Genomic DNA, 27667 nt, shown 5'->3' on the forward strand with positions numbered 1-27667 from the left:
TACGTTTTACTGTGCAAAAATTTACAAATCTCAAGTCTATAGTACATATACTTAAATATATATACGTTATAAAGTACCTTAAAATATTTATTAGAAAAAAAATTGACATTAAATTGGAAATTTGTAAATGTTCTTTTTGTATATGGTATATGGAATTGATGTCATGCATACATACAAACATATAATAAATATGGTTTTTTTTTCGTTTGATCTTCAAGATTCAAAATATAATTTTCTCATAAAACACGAAATTTTTTCTTAGTTGATATTTGCTTATGAAATATAATCGATTTCGATAACAGTTTCAAAAGTTTTTTTATAATGTTATGCAATATGTTGACACAATTTCTTGGTAATAATTTAATTTTCGTTAGACGTTGATGAAACTGAGATAGATAGAATTACAGATTACGCCAACTTTTACAGTTACATACATACGTATTATGCTTTCGGGTCTGACGTTATAAAAAGAAAGAAACTTATAGGAAATCAAACTGATATACGAGCCACACAAGCACTTTATTTGGATTGTTCAGTGTGTATGACAGCTATTTGTTATAGTGGCTCGCTATCGGTAGTTCTGACTAATGAAAGGAGAAAAGGGCGAGGGCAAAATTTCAGATCGTTATGTCAAAAACTGAAGGACTAGTTCGAGTATATATATATTGTATATACAATGTAGAGAAAGAATCGGAGAACAAAGTTCTTGATTGAGAATATCAAAACAGACTTGGTAAACATTTTTTAAATTTTAACTAGATTTCACAATTTTTATGAAAATCGGACTTCATGTTATTGCAAAAATTATTCCATAATATCCCTACATTTTCATCAATAAATGTAAGCTGTCAATATTTAAGAGTAATGTTTATATACTCGTAAGCGTAGACTTGATTTTTGACTGAAATACAACGATAATCATCTTATAATACATACTTATAAACATGTGTAGCTAAGTTTTTTCTTTCTTTTAACCGTTCTAATGTACGAATATTTTCTTTAAAATGAGAAAAAACGTGCTTGTAGGTTTTGTTGTTGTTGACATTCAAATTAACATGGCGCCTTTAAAATTTTCCTTTCCTTAGATCGGTTTGGTTGTGCCATTAATCCGATATTGCAGTTGTCAGTAAATCATACCTGGAATACATATGAAACAGTTCGGCAGCTCTGAGAGAAAGTTCATTACAACACCAGAAATTAAGCTCATTGATCATATTGTAAAAATACTGAAATTATAACAAAATGTGTTATACAGTTTCGAAACGAGTTACAGAATGGCAACGAATGAGTTTTCGAAAATTATGAATCAGATTTCGGATTTCAAAGGTAGCTAGATTAATGTCTCGTGCTCGAAACTACGAAAGTAGCACAAAATAGTTGTACTAAACAACTTAATGTACAAGTTGTTGACAGGTTGAGTACTTATCGATAATATCAAATTGTAAAATTGCTGCTGATGTGGAGTTGAGCTACAAATCGTAATAGACATGCTCCATAATAGATCTGTAGAAGAAATTCAAAAAAAAAAGAGATATTCTCTCTCTTTGGGGCATAATTTTGGTTCTTGCGGTTAAAATGGTTATACTCGTATGCATCATAAGCGTGTATGGTATGGATTCAGATCCTATGCGTGAAATAAATTTTGCGGCGTTAATTTGGTCGAATATTATCGAAGGCAAATCAACTTTAAACCGGAGGACAATTCCATTCGTGAAAGTAGTATAGCAAGTCGAAAACGAAAGTGCTGGTGTAATTAAAATTGCAGAAAACTAACACTAAACAACTGCAATGTGAATATGGAAAAATACACACTAGCTAAGGTGCATATACATATTTGTGTAGCATCAAGTACCCACTTTAGAATAAGCAACATGCAGTGCTGAAAGTTCAAAAGCAATGAGATAAAAAGCTGCTTAGTTTAAAGCCCGACAAAAAGCGAGAGAAGAAAGCCAAAGAAAGTTCATGCTAAAACTGCTAAATATAGTCAAGTATTTAGAAAACGCCACAAAAGCAAATGCCAAAATAAACTTAGCCAAAATACGCGCCAAAATCAGTGTGCTACCAGAACAACGATAAGTAAAGCAATTTTCTAGAGAGCAACAATGCCGCAATGGAAATAAATAAAAATAACATTTTTTTTACAAATATTTCAATACTTTTATTTATTGTTTTTTATTTTTTTGTAATTTTATGTTGCGTATGTTTTTGTAAATTTGTTTAGATTTTCTCTTTATGATGAAAGTAAACTTTATGCAGTTTATTTGTTCTACATTATAAGTAATTACAAGTTAATTATTTATGCAATAACTGTAATGATAATAATAGCATTTATGCATATATATGTATGTATGTTTAATAAAAAAGAAAATTAAAACTATAACTAGATAGTAACAGCTAAGAAACTTCTTTTTACTAATGTAGTGTGTAGTTTATTTTTTTTTTTAGTTTTTTATGCATTAATTTTGCATTGCAGTTTAACTTAAAGATAATAGAAACAAGAAAAAAATAATGAACAAGTTTTATTTTTCAGTTCAGAAAAATATGCAAACAATTATAAAAACGTGATTTTATTTTTGTATTTTCGTACAAAATGGGAACACAAAAGTTTAATAAATTGCAACTAAAATGTTAGTTTATATGCTGTCATGAAGCGGACCGCAAAAGAAACCGTTTCACGTTGTAGATACATAGGAGTTGCTCAGAGTTAAGCCAACAACACAAAAATAAATACTTAGTATTGTTTGCGAATGTTTTACAATTTTGCATGTGCATTTTTCAACCTTTCCCTGTACTTTTTAGTAATGTTTTTATACTGCAAATAGTGTTTTAGTTAAAAATTTTATACGAGTTAAAGAGCTGAAACCATCATTTCTTTTGTTTTGCAGAATTTTGTAAAGGTGTAACAAGCTAAATGAATAAAAAAAAGTATTTTTCATTTTATTTGAGTTCACATGGTTGCCTTTGCGTGTTTTTTTGTTTTTTATGTTTTTACTTATAATACTTTGTGTACTGTTTATCTTAAAAAATTAAGTATTTTGCTTTTTGTATTTATTTTTCATAAGTTTCAATATTTAATTGTAAATTAAACCTAAAGATTTACTTAAATTATTATTTTTCTTTAAATTTTTTGTTGTGCTGTTTTTATTTTTACAATTGTTTCCTTTTTACACTTTACTACTTTTTTCTGTTTGATTTGCCTTTTATTTTGCCTGTTTGCTTACTAATACTAACTTAATAATACTATCACAGCCATTATTTGAAATAAACAAATCTTCAAACCGTTTTTCTGGAATTTTTTATTATAAATCTGTTTTTTTTTCTTCAAAATATTACAACGATGCATGCCATTTCTCTATTAACAATGTTAACACAAAATTTGTAAAAGCTCACAATTGCTTACATTTTTTATTTGTTTCTATTTGCAAGTCTAGGCTTAACGGTGTTTTTGTGTATAATTTGCATTTATTTGTATTTCTAAAATTTGTTTTATAAAAAAATTGTAATTGCACTTTTGAAATTAAAATTTATTGATTTCTTTTGCTTTGCCATCAAACTTCTTTGCATGTTTCGAAGATATGCAGATGTGCAAGTTGGGGTCTTGAAACGAGTTGGTTGAACGAAGTGACGGCGAATTTTATTTGGAAATTTGCTAAAGCCTTGTACATTTGCTGCCAGTCAAAGAACATAATACGGTAAGGTAAACAAATAGAATTAAAACATAAGCATAATAATGGCATATAGTTAGTTTATGAGAATAACGAAAAAAATAAAAAACATAATAGTTGTATAAAACTTAAGAAAAAATACAGTGCTCTCGAAAACTAGGTTATGTAATAATTTACATAAGAGTACATATTTATGTGTACTTTAGGGAAATTTAGCAACATTTTTTAGTTTATAATACTTTTTTTTTAATTTTGTTTTCGTAAGGAAATTTTTTGATAAAGAAGGCGCATATATCAAAAAACGAAAAACGGTTATTCTATAACATTGGTCGTGAGGCAAATGACGGCGAAAGATCACTTCTGCTTTTTAAAGTTGCTGTTGTAAATGTTTTTCTTTTTCGATTTTTCATTTACAGACCGACGTTGATTTGTCATGTCATAGTCAGTGTGCCGTGTGAAACCGCGTTTTTATAAAAGAATTACTTTGTTTACATTTCGACTAGGAAACTGACATCTTTTTGCATTTTGCAGAAATCTACTTAACGGTTATATAAGCTTTGAAAGTATTTTGGCAAATTTTGTAGGTCTACTCTAACAAAAATTAACTTGTGAGCTGAGCAATTATGACAGTTAAAGCATAATCTGAATTCAGTTAAGCTGTTGTGATTGTGTTTTTAAATTACAAAGCGCAATTTGGAAAAAGTGTTGTTAAATGCAGACACTTTCTGCTCTTCACTAGCTGCTTAAGTCACTTTACGTTCGTGAGCTCTACATAAGTATGGTTACTGTCACATGACTCGCTTACGCTACAATCATACATACATACATATATGAGTACGTATGCCTGCTGTCTGCTGTTTGACTACATTTTCTTTGATTTAGTTTTTTTTTTAATACCTAACTTATGTACGTACATCTGTACATATAAAATGTTGTATAATTATATGTTTATATGCACTTGTATCTGCATTTTGTTATGCCTTTTGCTTGCATAAATATTAATGATATTTGTAAAAAATGTCTTAAGATAAATTAAAATTATGGGCTTTTCACTTTGCCTATTTTAGTTACAACAAAATTGTGGCGTGTTCACACTTATTTTGTGTTTGACCAAATTTTTTGTAATGTAAATTATGTACGTAGGTTTCCGCCTCCACTTTAACGTCATTTTAAATTTCAGAATGTTCTTTAACTAACATAAATATTAAATTTACTTAACAATGCGTTCGAAAAAAATGCTTTTTATTTGCATAAATTGCATTCAACCCGCATAAATTCACAGTGTGAAAAGACTGTCAGCGTGCGGCGTACGATTTTTAACACCTGTTTAGTTTTTGTACGCTACGTTCAACGCCTAATCTCAAATCTCTCTCTTGTCCCCTATTCCTGCGCAACTCGCAAGTTTTCTGCCTTTACTGATACCTTCATGTCTCCAATGAGGTGACAACCAGATTATGGAACACACTGGCCGATTCACTCATCATCGCTGCCTGGCCACATGAGTCGCTGCCCACACTCGGTGTTGGACTAGGCGTGCCCAAACGCAGTGCGTCCATAATTACCTCAAAATCCTTTTGATTCTGATTCAGATCGAATTCGAGCTCGAGCTCGTTAGCGCCATTACCGAGCTTTTGACGTTTACTCGGGGACATTGGCCCCATACCCATGCTCACGCCGACACCCATGCCGCCTCCAACGCTGACCACGTCCAGTGGACAATCTTCGATGGCGGAAATGAGACGCTGCTGCGGTATGTAGAATTGGGAGAGTGCTTCGCGCACTAAACGATCGCTTTCGTCCTCGCTGAGCAAACGCTTCCGGGACGAGATAGCTTTCTCGAGCTGTTCAGCACCTTGTGTGATCTCTGGGTCAATGAGTGGCATTGGTGCATTGATTGCGCTCAGTTCACGGTCGAGTATTTCTAGATCATTGTCGAGATTGCTGCTACAGAGTTGACGTTTTCGTGTGTGTGTACTGTGGCCCGCAGAAGTGCAAAGGGTTGACGAATGAACAGTGGCGGTGTTGGTGGTGCCGTTGAAGGTGGTACTGTGCGTGCAAGCGGTGGAAGAGGCATTGTTGGCGGTAGTATGGTTGGCAGTCGCGTGTGAGGTGATGGCGGTGGAGTTGGTGGAGATGTTTCTGCTGTTGACGTCAGCGTTGGTGCACGAGTGTAGTTTGTTGCTGTTGTTGCAGTTGAGATTATTTTCATCGCCGTTGAAGTCCTGTTCACAGCCGTTGCTGCACTCCGTGCTGCCGTGACTACGTAGATGGTTGAGAGAATTGTTGGATGCAGAGTTGCTGACTTCATTGCAGACGGATTTGTTCGATGGCTGATGATTGGAGTTGTCAATGCCGCAGCTATTGTATGGATTAAAAATATTATCGCGTGCACTCTCCGGTTTGATATCAGATCTGTAACGACAAGGTGAAAACATGCATTGTAAGTAATGGTGATAACATAACATAAAATAGCTTAACACAACAATCCTATTTTTTTAGTAATTAGTAATAGTAATAGTAATTTAGGATTTGGATTGCGATGTCCGAATTTGGTTGAGCAATACCAAAAGCTTCGTCAGGATCGGGAAGGACCTCTCAGAGCCCTTTGATACCAAACGAAGTTTCAGACAAGTCGACTCTCTTCTTCAATCTGCTGCTGGAGAAAATAATTCGAGCTGCAGAACTTAATCGAGCAGGTACCATCTTTTTTAAAAGTGTACAGCTGCTGACGTACGCCGATGATATTGATATCATCGGCCTTAACACCCGCGCCGTTAGTTCTGCTTTCCTTAGACTGGATAAGGAAGCAAAGCAAATGAGTCTGGTGGTGAACGAGGGCAAGAGGAAATGTCTCCTGTCATCAAACAAACAGTCGTCACACTCGCGACTTGGCTCTCACGTCTGTGTTGATAGTCGTAAATAATTTCGTCTATCTTGGAACCAGTATCAACACCACCAACAATGCCAGCCTGGAAATCCAACGCAGAATAACTCTTGCCAACAGGTGCTACTTCGGAAGAAGTAAAGTCCTCTCTCGACGAACAAAAATCAAACTCTCTACGACGAAACCGACAGGCAGAAAGGAAGAGAGAGAGTTATAGTACGACCCCTTGTCATCACAAACATTGGCCCCTTGTCATCACAAACACACCCCGATTGGCACGAAGGCGTATCGGTAAATTTGTGCTAAAGCAGATGGGCGCTTTAGAGAGTCCACACATATGTTTTCGAAAAATTTCTGTGCATTAAGTTTTGGCAACTCCAAATGATATAACCCTAACGCTCTGATTCCTTCACGTTCGGCTTGGGGAATTCGCAAAGCGCCAAAATACTTATGTTGAGCTCAATTAATATTACGCGGTGAACGGCAGAGTCACACATAATGAGAAAAGTAAATTTCGCGAGCGCAGGGTCAGCAAACATAGTGCGCGTTTACTAGCGGAGACTGGCTTCTCTGCGCAGAGAGCAACAATGACAGAGGTTGTAGACGGTGAAAAGCTGTGCATAAAAAGAGTAACGAGAAAAATGTAAATAGACACACAACAACTGGCAAGCCATTATAGCGATGAAGAGTGGCGAAGCAAACATGTGTCTTGTGTGCCTAGAAGGAGCAAACTCAAAGGATAAGGGCGCCATAAGAAGTGATGAAAATAAATAACAATAAAAAATCGGCGTGACGTTGCAATGGTTTACGCGTGTACTTAAGACACAGGTTAGGTGTGATGGCTACAAAAGTATAGTAAGCTTACAATTATACACTTCCATGCGTATGTATGTGGGCACATTGTTATACTCTTTTTAGCGCAACGATTATTAAATAGTCATACGAGCGGTAGCAATAGTCAGTAGTTGGTTTTGATTTGTGCTACTGAAGCAGCAGTAGGTGCACAATGAAACATAGTAGCACTTATCGTCGGCCATACGTAATGGTTGTGCGGTACGGCTAATATGATTGTGAGGCCATAAAAGTAGTGGTGCCTGCGCAGAGTGCGCTGTAAATAACCGCCGGTGTGCATAGTGGTTGCCGTTGGCGCAGGTGCATTTATATGGAATTTACGATTCGTTTTATGCAAAGGCCATTACTGATAGAGAGACTTATGGCTTTTTATTGCGGCCATAATGTGTTTCTAATGCAGTTAAGCGCGAAGAAGAAGAGGTTAAAGGTGAATTATGCATAAGCAAGACACGCTTACTGTGAAAATTAGAGCTGGCGCTTAAATCGAAGATCTGTACTTAAATAAATTACACATTTAGGAAGTTGTATTATGAAATAATAAATAAATATTTTTGATTTTGTGTTCAGTTCGCTTATTCATCCTTATTAAGCTGAATAAAAACGCTTATGCAAATTGAACGCATACTTAAAGTCTGCTATCAGCACTGGCGCATCAAACGCTGTGCGATAATTCGTTTTGAGACCACGTGAAGTCACTTTCTCGCAGCTAATAAGTATTTTTGTGTATTAAATCGCTTCACTTCTGTGCTCATTTGCGCAAAAATTCGTAACGTATAAACGCACGTAGCGGAAGCGCCACGATAATACATAGGGAAGTCAAGCAAGCAGCTTTATGCCACAAACTATAGCACGGACAGCAATGTTGACATAATCTCAGTCACACACAAATACGCATATCAGCTTTTACGTAGTGGCACAAATATTAAGTGGAGGCTAGAGCATATTTTGTTTCTCTGCCCTGGCATCGAGCGCACTCTAGCTAAGACGTTGCATGGAGCAAAGAGTTGTGTAGCTGTGTACCTATTGCAAAATATATTCATAAAGTTACGACCGCACATACATAGAAATATATGTACATAGCAACAAATAACAAGTAGCTTGGTTAGCATCCCAGAAACGCGGGCACCCCGCATCACTTTTTATGCTCGATCCGAGGTTATGGGGAAGCGCACTCTAACATAGATATGGGTTGGAAATTTGTTTATTCAATGAACATTTTGATAAAAGGGAAAATTTTACTGATTTCTAAATGAAATTTTATTTAATTAAAGCTTAAAAATATAAATATAAACAAGATTACGAAAACAGGGTTTGTCCGGAAAGTAATAGGACTGAGTCGATTTAAAAATTTCGTTACGATTCTCTAAAAACTTTCGCTGCCAGCGTGACTTCCAAGCATTGAAGGCGTCACGGAAGGCATTCTCCGAAATAGCCTTGAGAGCCGAGGTGCATGCTGCTTAGATCCGCACTGTCGTCTCAAAATGCTTGCCTTTCATTGGCCTTAGCAGGCAAAGAAACAAAAAAAAGTCGGGTTCATACCCAAAGATCCATGACTCTTCACCTGTGACTACGTTATTCAAAAATTGTGGGTCACTTTCACACATGTTCAAATTTTCTTGACACATTTCCACTCGCCGCAATTTCTGTTCGCCACACTTTGCTCATGTTCAAGTGCTCCGTCACAATGTCATGAACCACAGATTTTGATCAATTTAATATCTAGGCAATTAAACGAATACTTAGTCGACAGTCTGAGTTCAAAACTCGCGTCACAATGCCGGTGTTTGTCGAAGTCGCACGTTCTTCATCAGCGACCTCTTCCCGGCCCTCCAAAAAGGTCTGGTGCCACCGAAACGCGTCAGAGTTAGCTCTAGCGTTAGCCTCTACCGAATAAAGTCGGTGCGCGCACGCTCCGAAGTACAGTCGCGGCGGAAGAAAATCACTCCTATTACTTTCCGGACAAACCCTGTGTGTTGATATTGTATTAAATATGTATATGAATGTAAGATTTATTTTCAAAAGTTAGGGGTAGAACGCGAGGTACTCAAACATAACATGTAAATTCCAAAACAATTTCTTCTAAAATTTCTAATTATAAGCTTGGGATTAGTATTTTTTCAGTACGGTATTTAGGATTAAAAATCCATTTGAAAATAATATTTTTTTGATTAAAATTTTTATTTAAAAAAATTAATTCCAAGTGTCAGATTAAAAAAAAAAAAACAATAAAAAAATTAAATTAAAAATCTATTTATTTTTATTTTACTTTAAATTAAATAAATTATTTTTTATTCGTTGTTTATCGAATTTTAAATTAATTTATATTTTAGTTACTTTTATTCTATTTTAAATTAAATTAACTATTTTTTATTCGTAATAGGAATTAAAAATTACTTTAAATTAAGAATTTGGGGTTTAAAAAATATAAAAAAATCAATTCAAATGTTTTTGTAGTATGATTTATGTAGTATTAGTAGCGGAAAAGAAGCTGCGGGTTTGTGTGTACGAATTTGCTTTTACGACTGAATCGTGATAAGGAAATCCCTTGTAAAGCGCCATTTATGTCTGAAACACTCTGTGGCATACAATTAGACACCGCCATCGAATGATGAAATACACGTACACTCGTTGCCTCGCTGCTAGTTTGCTTGGTTGGACGGTTGGTAGTTTGGCGGTGTAGTGCGGTGGTGCGCGTGTTTAAGCACAGCAAAGTGCAGAGCAAAGAAATTAGGTCGCCGCCTTGGTATATGTGTGTGCGTGCGTGCGAGTGGGTTGAGTGCAAAAGCACAATAATAATTAAGCTTATTATAAACGGTGAGGTGGTTTTGTTTCTGATGTTTGCGGTTGTGGTTGTGGTTTTGGTTGTTTCTGGTTTGCTGCCATAGCAAAATAAAATAACAAAATATTCACTACCAAAACTGCAGACAATAAACACAAAGTAAATCAGTAAGAATTAATTAGATCCATGCCTACATATTCACACTTAAAAAGGCAAGACATTGAAATTTGCCAGTATTGAGAGAATAACCGATGTGGCTAGTAACTACTCCTATAGCAATTACGAAATTATAAACTGTTTATAATAACCAAGTTAGCATGCAAAGTATTTAATCCTTTTTTAGTTTTGAAGATGTGTTTGTCTGAACGGCAATAAATCAAAACGCTTTCTCGCATATACATAAATCAGCTACGTTTTTAAAGGCTTAACTCCATTTAAAACTTACTTTTCAATTGAATGCTGCCAAGTGCTAAGCGTGTACTTATGTAAGTAGTAGCTGCTAGCTATCAGGAGAAGAAGAATAATGCGAAAATTGACACAAAAGCGCAATAACGAAACAGTAAATGTATTATTGCGCTCTTTGTGCTATTTTTAGCATTATTCTACACTAGCGAGAAATAAACAAAATATTTGTTGTAATAATCATATCGTGTTGACACTTGAAAAGTAATCAGTTTAATTATTATCAAAATTCAAAACTTTTATGATGAACAAAATCAAAGCAAACACGTCAAATATCGCTTGTTTACACAAGCGTTTAACAGCTGATTTTTCATATGACAGTAGCTATTTTGTTAGTAGAAAATTCCCTAGCAAAAACTAGCTACTCTCTTTGCTTTTTACACTATCAACTTGAGCTTACTTCTGCTGGTTTTTTGGGGTTAATAAACGCTTTTTAAGCAGAAAACCTAGTGATAGTTAGCATTTCGGAAACAAATTTAATTACTACAAGCTGTCGCTGCCATGCGCTAAAAAATCATCTAATTTTCACAATTTGTTCTATACGACGAAGTGTATATAGCGCATAAAACCGCTGTAAGTATACGAGAAGCAGTGAATTGAGCACTACTTATGTATGAATGCTTGTAGGTACATAAGTTTGCAATATGAGTGGAAAGTGTCATCAACGTTGCCTACGTTGCTCTGTTGATGTCGTCAAATGTTGTACAAATCTTTTCATACAATAAATACTTGTGGCACACTGAATAAAGACAGCCCATAGCACAGCGGCCACAAAATCAACAACCAAACGACAACAATAAAGAGCGCGCAAGTAAACATAAGCGAGAAGCGTAAACTTCATTAGTAAGTAAAATAATGAAGCGTATGTGTCACATAGAAGTATTAGAGAAATGCCAAATAAAAATGAAAGTTCAAAATCTACACACTTAAATGAAGATAAATATGGCAGCGAACATCAATATTACATATTTTTTATATACGAACAAAGAAAGCAAGTCCCATCAAGATACATACTATAGATATTATTATTATTATTATTATTATTTATTTTATACAAAGAATAATATAATTACAATTTATATATATAGCACTAGTGGTTAAGCCATCATACTATAGATATTAATTTTAAAGTGAATTTAATTCAAAAATAAGTAAAGTAATATGTGTAATAATATATATGCTCGCTGCAAAAGTATCGAAAGTCTATAACGAACGCCTGTCAGTGTACTTGCCTAATTAACACTATGTACAAGTACAATGCAAAACAAGAATCCAAATAGTAATTCTTTTACAAAGGCTACATAAATGTAGAAAATTGAAAATTAATTCACACACGAACCATTTTAAGTATATACATATATGTATAAATACATAAGTATGTTTGTAAGTACATAAGTACATATGCATGCTTGTCATGCCTGTCAACTCGAAAATCAAGAATATACCAAGCAAAAAGTAGTTCGAAAAGAATGCACAACCAACAACAAGACAACAAGTCGGCAATATCAACAACAAGTGAAACCTTCAAAAAGCAAAAGAGGAAAAGAAAGTGAATGAAATGAAAGCGAAGTGTATTGAAAAAGGAAACAACGCGTGCCGGTTGCTACCGAAGTAACGGTCACATTCGTGCATACTCGAGCGTGTATATGTAGTCCGAAGGCGAATGGGTGACGAGCAACGAATTCAAATGAGAATACCCAAATTACCGGCAGATGAAGGTAGTTTCAAAGTGTTTCAAAGAATAAATATTTTGATTGACTTATTAATCAGCTTGTGTGCGACTTTGAGGACTGCATCACTGCTAAGCGTTATTGCTTATTATCGCTCAAATGGAGAACAAAAATAAAGGAGGTCCAAGAGAGGCGTTAAGCAAATAGCTTAGTAATCAAAGGCTCTCGATGTGCGTGCAAAGGTAGAGAATGCCAAAAACAAATTTCTTCTTCTTCTTCTTAATTGGCGTAGACACCGCTTACGCGATTATAGCCGAGTTAACAACCGCACGCCAATGAAAAAGCAACAAAAACAAATTTAAGTTATAGTAATATGAAGCATATTTTCGATATTTGTAGGTGCAGAGACCTATACATACATACATACAAATAATACACAGCGAAGCTTGGGGGGGAGGGTCAGCGACAACAATACGAGTATTAATACTATAGTGAACAAATATGGCAACAAAAGCGTCAAAATTTAGTAGTTCAGCAGTTACAGACAACAATGGCTAATACGGATGTATGTTGTAATTTTTGTTCTAAAAAGTATATATGTACATATGTATGTAGTATTTGCAGTAACTAAGCATTAGAAACGCGAAAACGAGTTCTGCCTAATGCTAACAGCGAAAAAACAGAGAATCAAAAATAATCAAGAACAAAAGCAGAAGAAAAGTATTGCATGAACCTTGAACTAAAAAATCGCAACAACACGATTATGTAGTATCATTGCAGCAGCAGTGGCAGGGAAGTGTCCTAATTTTTGCTACCTATTACAGAGATATGAGTGAATGAACAGCGCACATTTATTTACTTGTGAAAAATGCCGTTTTTAAAAAAATATATATATGTATGTACATATGTATATATACATATAATGGGTTGTCAAAAAAGTCTTGCAGTATTTTTATTGATTTTTTTTTATTGAAATTGAAATGAATTTTTGATGACTCATGCCCAGCTCTTGACCGATGCTACAGCTGCTACTATGCCGGTCTCTTTCGACCAATTCAGCGATTTTATCGCAATTTTCGACGACAGGCCTTCCGGAGCGTGGCGCATCTTCGACGACCTCTACACCAGAACGAAAACGTTGAAACCATCGTTGTGCGGTGGAAATGGAAACTGTATCGGGTCCATAAACCGCACAAATTTTATTGGCGGTTTGAGATGCATTTTTGCCTTTATCGTAGTAGTACTGTAAAATATGCCGTATTTTCTCTTTATTTTGCTCCATGTTTGCGACGCTATAACTCACGAACGACTTAAACGAAACGACAATCAATCAAATACGTGTTAGCGCGTGAAATGAGCTTTCCAAAAAGGTATAGCATGACCCGATGCGACGAATAAAACTAGAACTACGCGCTTTCAGCGCCAACTAGCGAAAATACCGCAAGACTTTTTTGACAAACTATTATTAATATACTAGGCTAAAATTTAAGGTCTCTTATGCTTGATTAATTGATTGATTGAGCAGTTTTTTTTTATATTTTATTGAAAATAATTGAAAAAAAATCTTAATGCAGAATTACTTAAATGTTTTGCTATCTCTATTATTTGCATTCAGTTAATTAGCTGATACATTTTTCGATATTTTATTATTAGTTTCGCGTTTGAAATACGATTTTTTGAACTGAACAATTGTTTGCAATTTTTATCGTATTAAAAACGTCACACGAAATCTTCCTTTTAGGCATCTATATTGATAAATTGCAATTTATGCAAATTTATGTGTGGACATTTGTTTATTGGTAGATATTAACTTCACTACATACATACATACACTTCAGTGTTCCGCACAACTAATTCAACTAAATTAAAAAAGCAAACACAATAACAGCAACAATTTGGCAACAAGTATGAAACTTAATACAAATACAACAACATACACAATCTTATGTCGCTTGAGCGAAATAAACTACTGGTTAAGCACCGGCAATGATTACCATACAAGTTCCATATGGCCACACGCGTCTGTGCATATATGTATGTATGTATATGTTTGCTTGTACAAGTGAACGCTATGCACGCAACCAATGATCGAGTGGCCATGGTGACTCTTACACGTGCCAAATAAAATCTACAGATGTGAGTACGCAAGTTTGCACACCAGCAAATAAACGAAAGCTAGCTAATGTGCGCTATACACACATATATATGTATATCTACATATATTATGTATGTATGTATGTATATGCCTATAAGTGTGTTCATTTATATGAGTGCGTCATGGCGTATACGTAACGTGCAAGTTTTTTCCTCAACAGCAACTTGAACATATTCCGCAGCGCTCACGCCGTTTGCTTGTAGTGACTATTTGCCGGGCTTCATGCCACTCTTCTACACAAAATGCACACACACGCACATTTATACAAGTTAACTTTAATGTAGCTTCGCACGCGTATATAGAGTTTTATACCAGCTAACTGTTATTTGCGCTTCTCACTACGCGTTTGCACTGTCTTTTTAACACTTTTCTGCGCCGTGGTGTATGCTAGTGTAGGTGGCGCAGTTAATGCCAGCTGTTTTGGTTGGCTGTGTGTCAATTTTATAGTATATTTATTTTATTTTACATTTTTCCTCTCGCAAATAAGTTTCACTATCTTGGTGGCTTGGTAGTGCTTCCAGCTGATGTTATTCGTGTGTTTTCTTTTATTAAGTTTGCTGTTGCTCTTACTGGTTTTGCTATGCTGCTGTTAATGCCATTAAATATCGTTTTACGCGTAGCTAACTACTCGCACTTGTGGTTACGCATATTTGCTAGCAAATGCACATGATTGTATATGTGTTTCACTAATACATACAAATAACAAATAAAAGTGTGTGTGTATTTATTAAGTCGAAGTATTTATTAATAAGGCTTAATGCAGTTGGCTGAAAAGTTGACTTTTGCTTCTTTTTGTTTAAGAGCAGGTGCGTTATAATACGATTGGCGGCACTAGCATTTGATCTATATAAGAAACTATTTAGAAAAAGTTGTCACTTATAAGAAAACTTAACTTCTTGAAAAATATTAACAAAAAAATTAATTTTATTAACTTTTAATTTTTTTTTTTATTTATTGTTATTGTTTTAGCTCACATGAACGTGTGCCCACGAGTGCTACAATTAATAAATACGCATATTAACTGTAACTTTACAAACATATCCATATGTACATACATACATACATATGTATGTTTAAACAGCGCTTACGTAAAGAAGCATTCGTAAATTGCGAAATTCCACGATATGTAAACGCGCAAATATAAGTTAACATATGCACACTTTATATGTACATATATATATGTATGTATGTATGCAAGTGCATGTTGGTACGCGCTTGCAGATAACTTTCATGTTATACTTCTGCTTCCAAACACAGCACAAGCGTCCTAGTGGTTAGAGTTCGATTAAGTAGAAACAGACAACAAAAGTAAACGGCAAAGACGCCATACAACCATATACATATGTAAATGTGTAAGTATGTGAGCATACCCAAGCGTGGAAAAAGGCCATAATTTTCAGGGCACCCGCCAGCATATACCAGAAGTATGTACATACATACATATACGTATGTATATGTACATATACATACACACATCTGACGCGTTTGCTATTTGAGGCTTTTTTATTACTGGTCATGTTTTGCATGACATTAAAGCATAACCAAGAGGGTATGTTTGCCTGAAAGCGCAGCGGCCATAGAAATGACCTCAAAAATACATATGTACATATGTACGTACATACATAAATTCAAAAAGTAGCAAAGAGAAAATGAAGTAAGCAAGTGTGAAAATATGCACTAAATCGCCAAGGCGGCAGTGAGAAAAATGTGACAGTGGCATAAAAGTCATAGAGTTTGGAATTTTAGTGAAATCTGGCAAGTGATTTAATGTACATACTTATTAAGTTAAGAAACTGAAAACACAACAAACACTATCTAAAGAAATTAGCCATTTAGATAAATACGATTTGAAAGCTTTTACAGAAATCATAAATATAAATATATTACATACATACATACATATATCAATAAAAATGAAATTAGTATTTTTTCTTAAGTGCGCGAAAAAGGTCGCATATCAAACGAAATTTTTCACATTCTATTGAAATTATTAAAATAATTGTATGTATGTATGTATGGTCAATAATTTTTTAACACAGTAATTATAAAATTCTTTAATTTAATAATTTTTACGAAAACGTGTGCTATTCTATTTTATCTACAATATCTTAAATTTGTTGGTATGTAAATAAGTACATATGTATGTATGTATGTGTGCGTATTCGCTTTTACAAATCGCGTCAACGGCACGAGTTCATACAATTTTAAGAAATATATGGATATACAAATATACATACTTGTATGTACGAGTATTTGTTTAAATATAAGCACACGCGAGCAAATAGACGGAACAGTTAAGAAACCCTCTATAGTTTATTGTAGCCTCTCAATGCTCGCAAGTTGCCATTTTTATTGGTGTTTAGCTTTAACAACGTGTACTATTTATGTATATACAGACATACATACATGTGTAAATACTATGTATGTAATGCTAGTGTGAGCAACTTGTTTTCAATTGCTTCAAAGTCAAGCCCGAGTTGGCTATCATTAATATTAATATGAAGAATTAAATACTGAGAATTCTGCCCTATGTAGATATGTATCTTTATACAAACATATGCATGTAATATAATGAAATATCGCGCATTTCGTAGAGCGCCTAGTTCCAGGTATCGGGAAAATTTTTATGAATTATAGCGTACGCCAATTAATTATTTCAAATTAATTTTGAGTTTTGTTTGAAATTTTGCGGTATACTACATATGTATGTATGTATGTATGTATGTATGTACATACGAGCGTCCCTCGTGTTATCCAACGTATTTATCAAATTTAGGCTAAAACATACTCGTAGATATGTATTTCGATAGCCTTCCTGTCGACTGCCAGTTGCAACTACAACAAAAAAAAATAAATCTACTAACAGAATAAGAGTAAACGTTTTTTGAACGTGCGGCATAGAGAGCGAATAAATGTGAGGTTTTAAATAAACATTTAAGCATGCAGTGTATGGGATTGTGCGATTAAGCGCATAAATTTATGCCCAACGCACCAAAGTTGAATGATAATCGATTTTTGCGTTTGAAAATAGGTTTTTATTAATTACTCAGAGATAGGTTTTTATAAATTACCAGTTTAGTTGCAATAAAATGTAGAAAAATATGAAAATATGAATTTAAAAAATTTAAATTATTTTTAAAAAGCTAAATATTTATTTATATTTTCATTTAAAATTTTTTTTTTAATATTTTATTAGGTAAAATTTTTAAATATGCTTAATGAAAATATTTGTAGTCCGTTGGGATGCGTCAAACGACAGTGGCATTGTGGCAAGTGCACGCTTGTCATTGAGTGACTTGCAAGTGTATGAGTGTACGGCATTCATTTCGCTGCCAGTTGTCGTAAACAATGCGTAAAGTAATATGTGAAATAAATTATTTGAAAAATACTAATTGCGCATATTGATTGCTGTATTGAAATTATGGCGAATAAACAAAGTTTATAAGGAAAAATGTACATGAATGTACAATATACATATACATATGTATGTATGTATGTATGTAAATGTATAAGAAGGTAAGTTTATTTTGCTAATAGAGTGAAAACACACACTCAATGTTATTGAATTACTACTAAGAATATTTTTATTTAATTTCAAATATTTTTCGTGGATTGGAATAAATTAATATCTTCATATACTATACGTTTTATCCGATCAATATTTTTTCTTATTTAATTTCTATTAATTTTCATCACTTTGGCAAACAAAATTTGCCAATCAAGTCATCTCACTTATTATCCTTCTGTCGTTTCTTTTATAAATTAAAATTTCAATTCTGCCTTCACAAATAAATACATATGTATGTAGTAAATAAATTCTCAATATTACAGCACTATATCCCATCGAAGGTAAGCAAGCGGGTAATACTTGTAAATAATAACAGAACATAGTGTTAACTACACAATCAAGCTAACATTTACTCACTCCGCTCTCAGCTTCACAAAAATGTAAGCCACCCATTTTATATAGTGCATACGCACACACACTTGTATACTATCAAATTCGAACACATATTTATTTGACCATGGTATTATTGTATCAGTGGCGGCCTAATCGAACGTTCAACCTGTTGCAAAATGTTTTCATCATTTATTGCACAGTGTAGAACCCACATACATAACAGCCGTTAACTGTGCACCAAAAACTATATGTAAATGTACAAGGCAAAAACAGATTAGCAATAACAGTCGTGCAGCCCATCAGCACATACATATGTATGTAAGTATGTACATAGCATCAGATGTAAATGGCCAGCTTTCAAAACAAAGTCGAGTCAGTTGATGTTTACTTCCACTTTTCTTATACACAAACATGCACATACTCGTATACGTACATATGCATATTATTTGTGTGTTTGATTTTTTAGCTGATTTTATTGTTTTCACTAATTCGCACACCGCTTGCCTACCTGCACTTTTCCCAATAAATTATCTCTGCGCACTCACACACTCCTGCTCGCGCCAACAGTTGTTTGGAGCGTGATTTTGCTTTTTTTGCGTTTGTGCTTTGCCTTGATTTTGCACGTGAGCGCTCTCACACTCTCAGTGGCAGCGCACATTGTAGAGTGGGTTGTGGAGCAGTGTCAAAGCGCCTTTCGTTTAGCGGAGCACAACAGAGCGTGCTCATGAGAAGCGTTCGTTTAATACACACAACCAACAGATAATGTTGTTGTTGTATACATGCAATCCATGTATGGCATAAATTTTCGTACATACATACATACATAATTGTTAATGATCTACTGTTGCTACTGGCGTTGTTATTGTTTTTGTTTACTTATTGCTCTGAGCGCGTAGCAAAGTGTTTTTGCTTTTGTTTATTTTACGGTTCGGTTATTCTTTTATGTATTTTATTTGGTTCTGTTTTTGGTTTTACCGTGCCTTCGTTGTTGTTTTATTTAGCTTTTAACAGCATTGGTCAGACAGCGCTCTATGGAGCTGTTCTTGTTGTTATCGTTTGCTGTTTTTTTGTTTTTGTACATTTTTTTCACCGATTGCGCTCGTTGTATTGGCGCGTTGGGGACTATTTCATGCTGCGACGCGACGCAACGGTGTGCCGGGGCACTGCTCGCTGCGCTCTTGCTCGTGATGTTGATTTTTTATGAGGCTAATGTTGAATTTATGCCGTTGCTTTGATGCTGGTGTGCGGCGACAGCGGTGAAAAGTGTGAAGAGCATGTACTTACACAGATAGCCTGCTTGCTGCCGCGCGGCGCTGAGGAAGTGCACAGGCAGCGTTCACCGGCTCAGGCATTTAGTCAGTTTATAGCAATGTTTGCTTTTTGATAAATTAATCTGAATTGTTGTGTGAATGTACACACACACGCGCTTACATATGTATGTGAGATACTATCGAATTTGGTTTTCTATTTGTTTGACTTTAACGATATGCAAGCAAATAAAAGTTTGTACATACATACATACATACTTACATACATACATAGATACAAATGTGTATACGATGTATTTGTTTGCAACGAAGCACTAGCTCCAAATAGTAGATTCAATTTTTTAGTTAGCAAGTGCTGATTGCTTGTTGTTACATTTTCAATTGCTTGGGCGTTTATTTATTGTTACGCATTCGGAGGGGGTGATTGTTGGTAAACGTGCGCGACCGTTAGCGTTGTAGGTGCATACATATGTACATACATACATACATATGTATGTATGCTAACAGCGGTTCGCTTAGCTAGCGTGGGAAAGCATTTTTTTGTAATCTTATTTTATTTCTTTTTTTTCGGTGGCACCGCACTTATTAGATAAGCACTATAAAGCCAACGTGAATCAATGTTTGCGTTGCGCGAAGGTAACGGTCGTTACAATGCATTATCTATAACTTTTATTGAGGGCTTATAACTGTAAATTGTATGTTAAGTGGCGGGTGAAGTGATTTATTGAGGGTTAAATAGAATATATGCCGAATGTAGAGTCTCTATCTACATACATACTTATGTATGTATGTATGTACATATGTATGTATGTATGTAAATATATATACAGCTTTGGACACATTTTTCATACCTTCTTTCTTGTGTTACAGTATCATAAATGTTTTTAATAAATAACAGGTGTTTGGGTTTTTTTTAAAAGGTTCATTCTTTGTCTTCAATAACAGTACAAAATGAAGTTGCAATTCATTGCAAAAAAAAATTATCATCAAAATACGAAAACTTTGGTATAATGAGCTGGACACATAAATGGCACAACCGAAAAAAGGTGGACAATTTAGTTCATATTGCATTTTTGTAAATTTTGTTCCAAACAAACGTTTTTATTCTTAATATTTTGTGCTGTAACCTATATTTTTGATGACTGCTTCACACCTGCGACCCATACTTTCGACGAGATTCTGACACTTAGCTTTAAGTACATACATATAGCGTAGAGTTTTTTAACGACAGACCAGAGATCGTCCATATTTTTATAATTAAACTTTGCAATTTCATTGAAATACATTAAATTCGCATTTTCGAGTTATGTGAGCAATAGAAATAGTTAAACTAATAATTTTAACGCGAATTTAAAATACATACATACATACATGCATTTTTAGAATAAACAATTGAATTTTACAAAAAAAATCAATCTTCCGTAAAAGTTCGAAAATTCCAGAAAATACCCAGAAGTTAACATTAACCTTGAATAACTTTTAAAGGAGTGAGTATATCGAAAAATTGTCCAGACTTATTTTGTAGAGCATTCAATTCTGTACAAGAATATGACTTTTTTATTCCTACAAACGAGAAAGTTCCAGAGAAAAAAAATATTCGTAAAAAGTGGCAAAATTCCATGTAATTTCTATGGGAAATTTAACGTGTTTGGGGCAAGAAGGTTTATTATGAAAATTAAGGGCTTTTTATGGTCTGATATTTTTTTTTAGATGGAAAACTAAAAGTTTAGGGGGCGTCTCGTCAAAAATAATCAATTTGGTAAATAACGGACACCCTAATGTACATCATTAGAGTGATTCAAAAAAAAATTTTTTTTTATACTCAGAAAAATAGGTTCCTGTACACACACACGAAATGTCCAAAAATATATATTTTTTTCATTTGAGTTTAAAATTCATAAGAAATAAAAAATTTTCATAATCAAACTTTAACTGTTAATATCTTTTAAACGTTTGGGTTTACGAAAAAATAGTCATAATAGTTACAAGTGCTGATTGCTTGTTTTTGTTGCTTGGGCGTTGTTTTATTGTTACGCAATTTACATTCAAAATCTTAGTATGCTACAAATGGCTTAGAAAAAAAATAAATTTTTCAACCGTACTTATTTTAAATTTTTTATCTGATAATAAATAAATTAGAAAACTGTAAATTATGTTAATCATTTTTTTTATAATTAAAAACTCAATATATGGAATGTTCATTCTTATTTTTCCGTACATAACGAAAAAATAAAAAATTTTTTTTTAATCACTTTATATGTACAGTACATACAATGTATGTATGTAAGAAGCTTATATGTATTTATAGAAATATTTGCTAAAAACAAAATTAAAAATTCATTGCAAGAAAAAAATTTCATCAAAATACTTATTTTTTATAATTTTATTTGGACACATAAATGGCATAACCGAAAAAAGGTGGACAATTTATTTTTTATAATTAATAAGTTTTTGAATTATTTTATATTTTTCATTCGTTAGAAATTCTTTTCTTTCTTAATTTGATCATTTTTATTTTATTTTATTATTTTTTTTATTAAATATTATTTTTTAAATATATTACTTTTTTAATATGTCAGAATTTCTTTAATTATTTATTACTTTCATTCTTTATATAAGTTTTTTTACATTTAATTATTTTTATTTTTTAAATATTTTGAAAATTTTACCTAATTTTCTCATCTTAAGCCAGTTATGTATGTCGGAATCAATTTATGTCACTGCTTTCATATAGATTACTGCCTATACATACATATGTGCATATATAATGCACTTGCAACGTTGTTTACAGAATAATCACGTAATATAGTATGTATGCATGGATGTGTATTCGTACATATGTAAGTATGTAGGTATATTTTTTCACACACTAACTACAAACTCGTTCATAAATAGGTAGTTCAATACTAGATATTCTTTACATAAGTTTGTATCCATACACACATTTTTTACAACGTCCTATTAGCCTATTTTTCACAAACAAACAACTCATTCATATGGTATTGTTGTTGTTATTATTAATAGTGCGGTCTATTATTGTTTGGCTTTCGTTTGTGTTTTTCGCTTATTACGTTCTTAGCAAGAGCATACATACATACAGACAGACTTACTAAATACGTATGTACGTACATATGTATGTATGACTATAAGAATGTAATAAGTGAATATATTTATACAAATTTGCTCAACAAGGAACTAATGTAACCACATTCGTGCTTGTTTCTGTTTTATTTATTGTTTTTATTTTATTCGCACTTATTGTTGTTGTTGTGCGTTGTGTTCTGAGCTTAGAAATACACTTGTTAATAAGGTGGTTACAATTTGTTTTATCTGCTACACGCGCACATAAATATAAATATGTGTGTGTTGTGGTTACGTCGAAATCAATTAGATAATAAAGGCTGCCCACATACTACTGAGGGTAATTGTTGCAATAACAATTGCACTCTAGCGCTATAAGATAAGTTGCGCTGCTTACTATTATTTAGTCGACAGCGGCCTGGCTGGTGGTCAGCAACTGGCTTGTAAACATTTAAATAATTTGCTTGAAAAGGCTTGAAAGCGCAAAGTGCCTCGAAAACGTAACAGACACACAACCAGCGCAAGCAGTAAGTAAATACGTTTGATAATGTGTTGAAGTAGCTGTTAATAATGCGGACTGTTATTAATGCCTGTGCGGCGACTGCGCGGGGTCATGGAAAAGTGGAACGCTGTGTGGAATGACAGGGAAGTAAAATAAGAGTTACTATGCGTTTTTAGTATGCGCTTGCAATGCTCTGTGCTCTGTGTAAGCTCTGAACAGCCACATTTACTTGAATATAATTCGAATAGTATTACAGCGAAAATAAGAAAAAAAAAAATAGTTTTCGTACATCAAAATTATGACTGCTGCTTTTGATTTTATGCCACAGCTAAATGTATAAGCAAGCTGATAACCAAGCTGCGAACGACATAACTAACCACTCACTCAAGCGTGTTTACGCTCAGCTGTTTGTACATAAGTTTGTGTGCGCGCATACAAAGCTGACGGCAGACACACATTTAACCAGCCATTCAACCAAATCACCAACCAACGACTACCACATACTTAACTTGATTACTATAAAGCCGTTTGCATGTACATACATATATACATATGTATTTATGTATTTATGTACATATGTATAATTTGTCTCGTTCGACTGTCTTCTTTTTCACCGCCACTCTCGGCGCGTCGTAAATAAAAATACTAACTGCGCTAAAGCGAAAATTCATTTGAATAATAAAGCGAAATGAAAATTGTGCGCCGCCAAGAGCAACAGCTACAGACAGCACAGCGCCTGCCACGCCACTAGCTGGAGGTTGGCTGTTGGGGAGGCACATAGGCATATTGTGATGATTGTTGGCAGCAGCAGACAATGCCGACATACAGATACTGCTCAGATCGCACAGATACTTACATACATACATATATACGGATACAAACACGTTGCTGCAACAGTTGCAAACTAAAATAGCAAAAAACACTGACGGACAGAATGACAGAGATGTATGTATGTATGTATGTGGTTAGGCAACGTTGAAAGCACATTCCTAATAGAATAGAAGTAAATCAGAAAAAATACTTGCATCTGTGTATGTGTGTGATGTGAATGTTTGTATGTAGTTATGCATATGTTAAAAAGTCACAGTGGCTGGCCGAAGCCAGCACTGAATGGACAGTTGCCTCCTGTGGATTCTTATGGCAGTAGGCGCTATTGGGCTCACATACATACATTACATTTCGTCAGGACTACAACAAATATACTTGTAGATGGGATAGCAATTACAATCACATCTGCTTATTATTTGGTTAGATATGGTAAGCAAGCGTAGACAATGAACGGCAGGGACTTAAAAGCCGCGCAGTCAGTCGTTGGAGCGAAGAAGCTACATAAAGTTTCTAGCCTGGCGGCTGTGTGGTTATCATAGTGTGCATGAGTGGCAACAAATGTACACAAATATGTACATACTTATGTATATACTGAGTTCAAAATTAGAGGAGTGCCTCTTATTGGATATTGGATGCAAAAAATGTATCATGCAGAACACCAAGCCTTCTTCAAGTATTACTTCTAACGGTATTCTGCTCGTAACAATTAAACTTTACTTAAATATTCTAATTATTTTTTTCACTTAGTTGTAATAAAATGTAAAAAAAAGCATAAAAAGACTGCATAAAATAAACAAAACGTGGATAAAAAAGCAATGTATAAAAATCTAGTTTTTTAATAAGAAATTAAACTTTTTATTTTACGTTAAGGCCGATTATTCTACTACTCCTATTATTTTGAACACAACTGTACGTATAAAAAATATTTAATTTTTCTATGCAATTCTTATTGTAGCCATATTGTAAATTGGATGCAGAAGAATATATAGTTTACTTTTTTTAATTTTAATTGTATTTTTAGCGTTTTTTATACCCTGAACAGGTTATATTAAGTTTGTCACGAAGTTTGTAACACCCAGAAGGAATCGTCGGAGACCCTATAAAGTATATATATAAATGATCAGTATGTCGAGCTGAGTCGATTTGGCCATGTCCGTCTGTCTGTCCGTCTGTCTGTCTGTATATATACGAACTAGTCCCTCAGTTTTTAGATATCGTTTTGAAATTTTGCAAACGTCATTTTCTCTTCAAGAAGCTGCTCATTTGTCGGAACGGCCGATATCGGACCACTATAACATATAGCTGCCATACAAACTGTACGATCGGAATCAAGTTCTTATATGGACAACTTTCACATTTGACAAGATATATTAACGAAATTTGGTATATATTATTTTCATGGGCAGAAATTATTTTTCAAGGCAACAATGTAATCTCAAGTTCGAAGAAATATATTCACGATCATGGGCAACTCCGGTTAACTTATAGCATATAGCTGCCATACAAACTGAACGATCGGAATCAAGTTCTTATATGGACAACTTTCACATTTGACAAGATATATTCACGAAATTTGGTATATATTATTTGCTAAAGCAACAATGTAATCTCCGAAGAAATTGATCAGATCGGTTAACTATAGCATATAGCTTCCATACAAACTGAACACATATTACTTACAGAAATGCACTTGTGAAGGGTATTTAGCTTCGGTGCAACCGAAGTTAACGTTTTTTTCTTGTTTTAAATAAAAAATGATATGTAAATATTTGTAAATATTTTGTAAAAAATACTCTCAACTTCCGTCTATCTAACATGCAAATCCAAACACAACCATACCCGTTATGGCTACATTTTCTAATCTTCTATTTAGCGCCGTAGAAAGTGAAATTCTGCACAGCAACAAAACAGAGCGTTTGAACGCTATAAGCCAATGAACGAAGGAGAAAGCAAAATAACAAATTTCAATGAAGCGTTGCCAAGCAAATGCTGCAAACTTTGTTATTGTTATTGTTGTTAATGCAATCATACATACACATACATACATATAAATAGATATTTACATATCTTTTAACATAAATCTGTATGTTTTAAGCATTTCGGCTAACCTTCAGGACTTGTGAAAATCACGAAATCTGCATTTTTTCAAGCACAGCCACATTTATTTTTTTTGAATGATTGAATAAATGTTGCATTTAATTTATTATTTTTGACGCTAGCAATTTGTAGTTATTGTATCAACAAATAATTAGCGTACAATTTCACCCAGACGCTCATACGAATTAGTTGCAAATAGCTTGAAATGGTCAAGCGCTGTGTGGGGCTACAAAATCAACTAACGGCAATACATTAGCAGCGCACAAGTCATTTACAAAGCAATAACTGTACCACAACTCAAATAGTAATATTGCTGCCAACAATTCAGTAATAATAGCAACGGGCCAATTTAATGAATGAATGCTCGAATGGCTGACTGATTAAGTTGGCGAATGAGTCGCGACGTAACAATCAGCCAACAGCGCACAGTATTGGCTGATTGAAATATATGTAAGTATGTATATTAATGACAAAAACTTCATTTGGCAAAACAGATATAGTTTTTTGCTTTTTGTTTTTGCATTTCCAGTAAATGCTTTTTCTTACTGCTTTTTGTTTGTATCAATAGCCACCACATATTTTATTTGGCAGTTAAAGGTGCGGTTTGATTGCTTGACTAGCTGGGGCGTTATGTGTATATGTAGATAGTATGTATAATATGTAAATGCAAATATAATTAAATTTAGATCTTACTGTGTTCGAAAAGTGAAAACTATTTAGCATGCTTAGGAATAGTCAAGTAAACAAATGATCGCCGTATTTATGTGCCTAGAAATGTAATACACATACATATGTAAATATGTAAGTATTTATGTAGGTATACGCTAATGTGCGAATTAAAATAAAATTAATGAACAATTTGTTTTTGAAATATTTTCAAGAAAAAAATTTTATTAAAAAAGAATTTAAATTATAAGAAAATTATTGAAAATAAAATTTTTTAATATTGTTTTTTTAAATTTCTTCTTAAAAATATTTTGAATTTACTTAAATAACTAGGAAGTAATAATAAAATATTATTTAAGTATTTAATAGTAGTGAAATAAAAACAAACTGAAAAGCATGCACTGAGAGCTGAGCAGTAAAGTAATGTATTTGTACTCTTTATAGAGTATACAGTACAAATACAAACATTTACAAATGTACTGTATACTCTATAAAGAGTACAAATACATTACTGCTCAGCCTTTTGCCTGTTTTTGATTCAATAAAGTAAAATATTCTGAGATTTCGTATACATCAGTATTTTGTCACTTATCAGCTTTCTTCTTGCTGGCATCACACGTATCGCGTATACTATGTATGTATGTATGTGTATATGAGAATATAGCGAGTATTTTGCTTTGTTCGTGCTCATTAATTAAGGTTACTTATACGCCACCGCGTTTGTGCGTACCACGACATGGTAACTACAAACTTTGTTACTCTGTGAAAGAAAGAAATTATATGCATATTTTTTGTTATGATTAATTGCGTAAAAAGCGTGACAATAAGTTGTCATTTTTGTTGCTTGCCTTTATGGA

The 27667-nt window shown here is 33.7% G+C and overlaps 1 protein-coding gene and 1 long non-coding RNA gene across 2 annotated transcripts in view; one reads left to right on the forward strand and one right to left on the reverse strand.

Moving 5' to 3' along the window:
- Nucleotides 1-736: 736 nt before the first annotated feature.
- Nucleotides 737-27667, reverse strand: part of LOC126759438 (putative mediator of RNA polymerase II transcription subunit 29) — a 55545-nt gene continuing 28614 nt past the window's right edge. The window contains exon 2 of the mRNA XM_050474245.1: nt 737-6077. Coding sequence (XP_050330202.1) covers nt 5090-6077 — 988 coding nt within the window. The 3' untranslated portion in view covers nt 737-5089. The remainder of the gene's footprint in view (nt 6078-27667) is intronic.
- The window catches only part of LOC126759503 (uncharacterized), a 230524-nt gene continuing 216387 nt past the window's right edge, over nt 13531-27667 (forward strand). The window contains exon 1 of the long non-coding RNA XR_007667006.1: nt 13531-13650. This is a non-coding gene — a long non-coding RNA (uncharacterized LOC126759503). The remainder of the gene's footprint in view (nt 13651-27667) is intronic.

Source organism: Bactrocera neohumeralis, chromosome 5 (genome assembly GCF_024586455.1).
Source record: "Bactrocera neohumeralis isolate Rockhampton chromosome 5, APGP_CSIRO_Bneo_wtdbg2-racon-allhic-juicebox.fasta_v2, whole genome shotgun sequence".
In the NCBI taxonomy this organism is placed as follows: Eukaryota; Metazoa; Arthropoda; class Insecta; order Diptera; family Tephritidae; genus Bactrocera; species Bactrocera neohumeralis.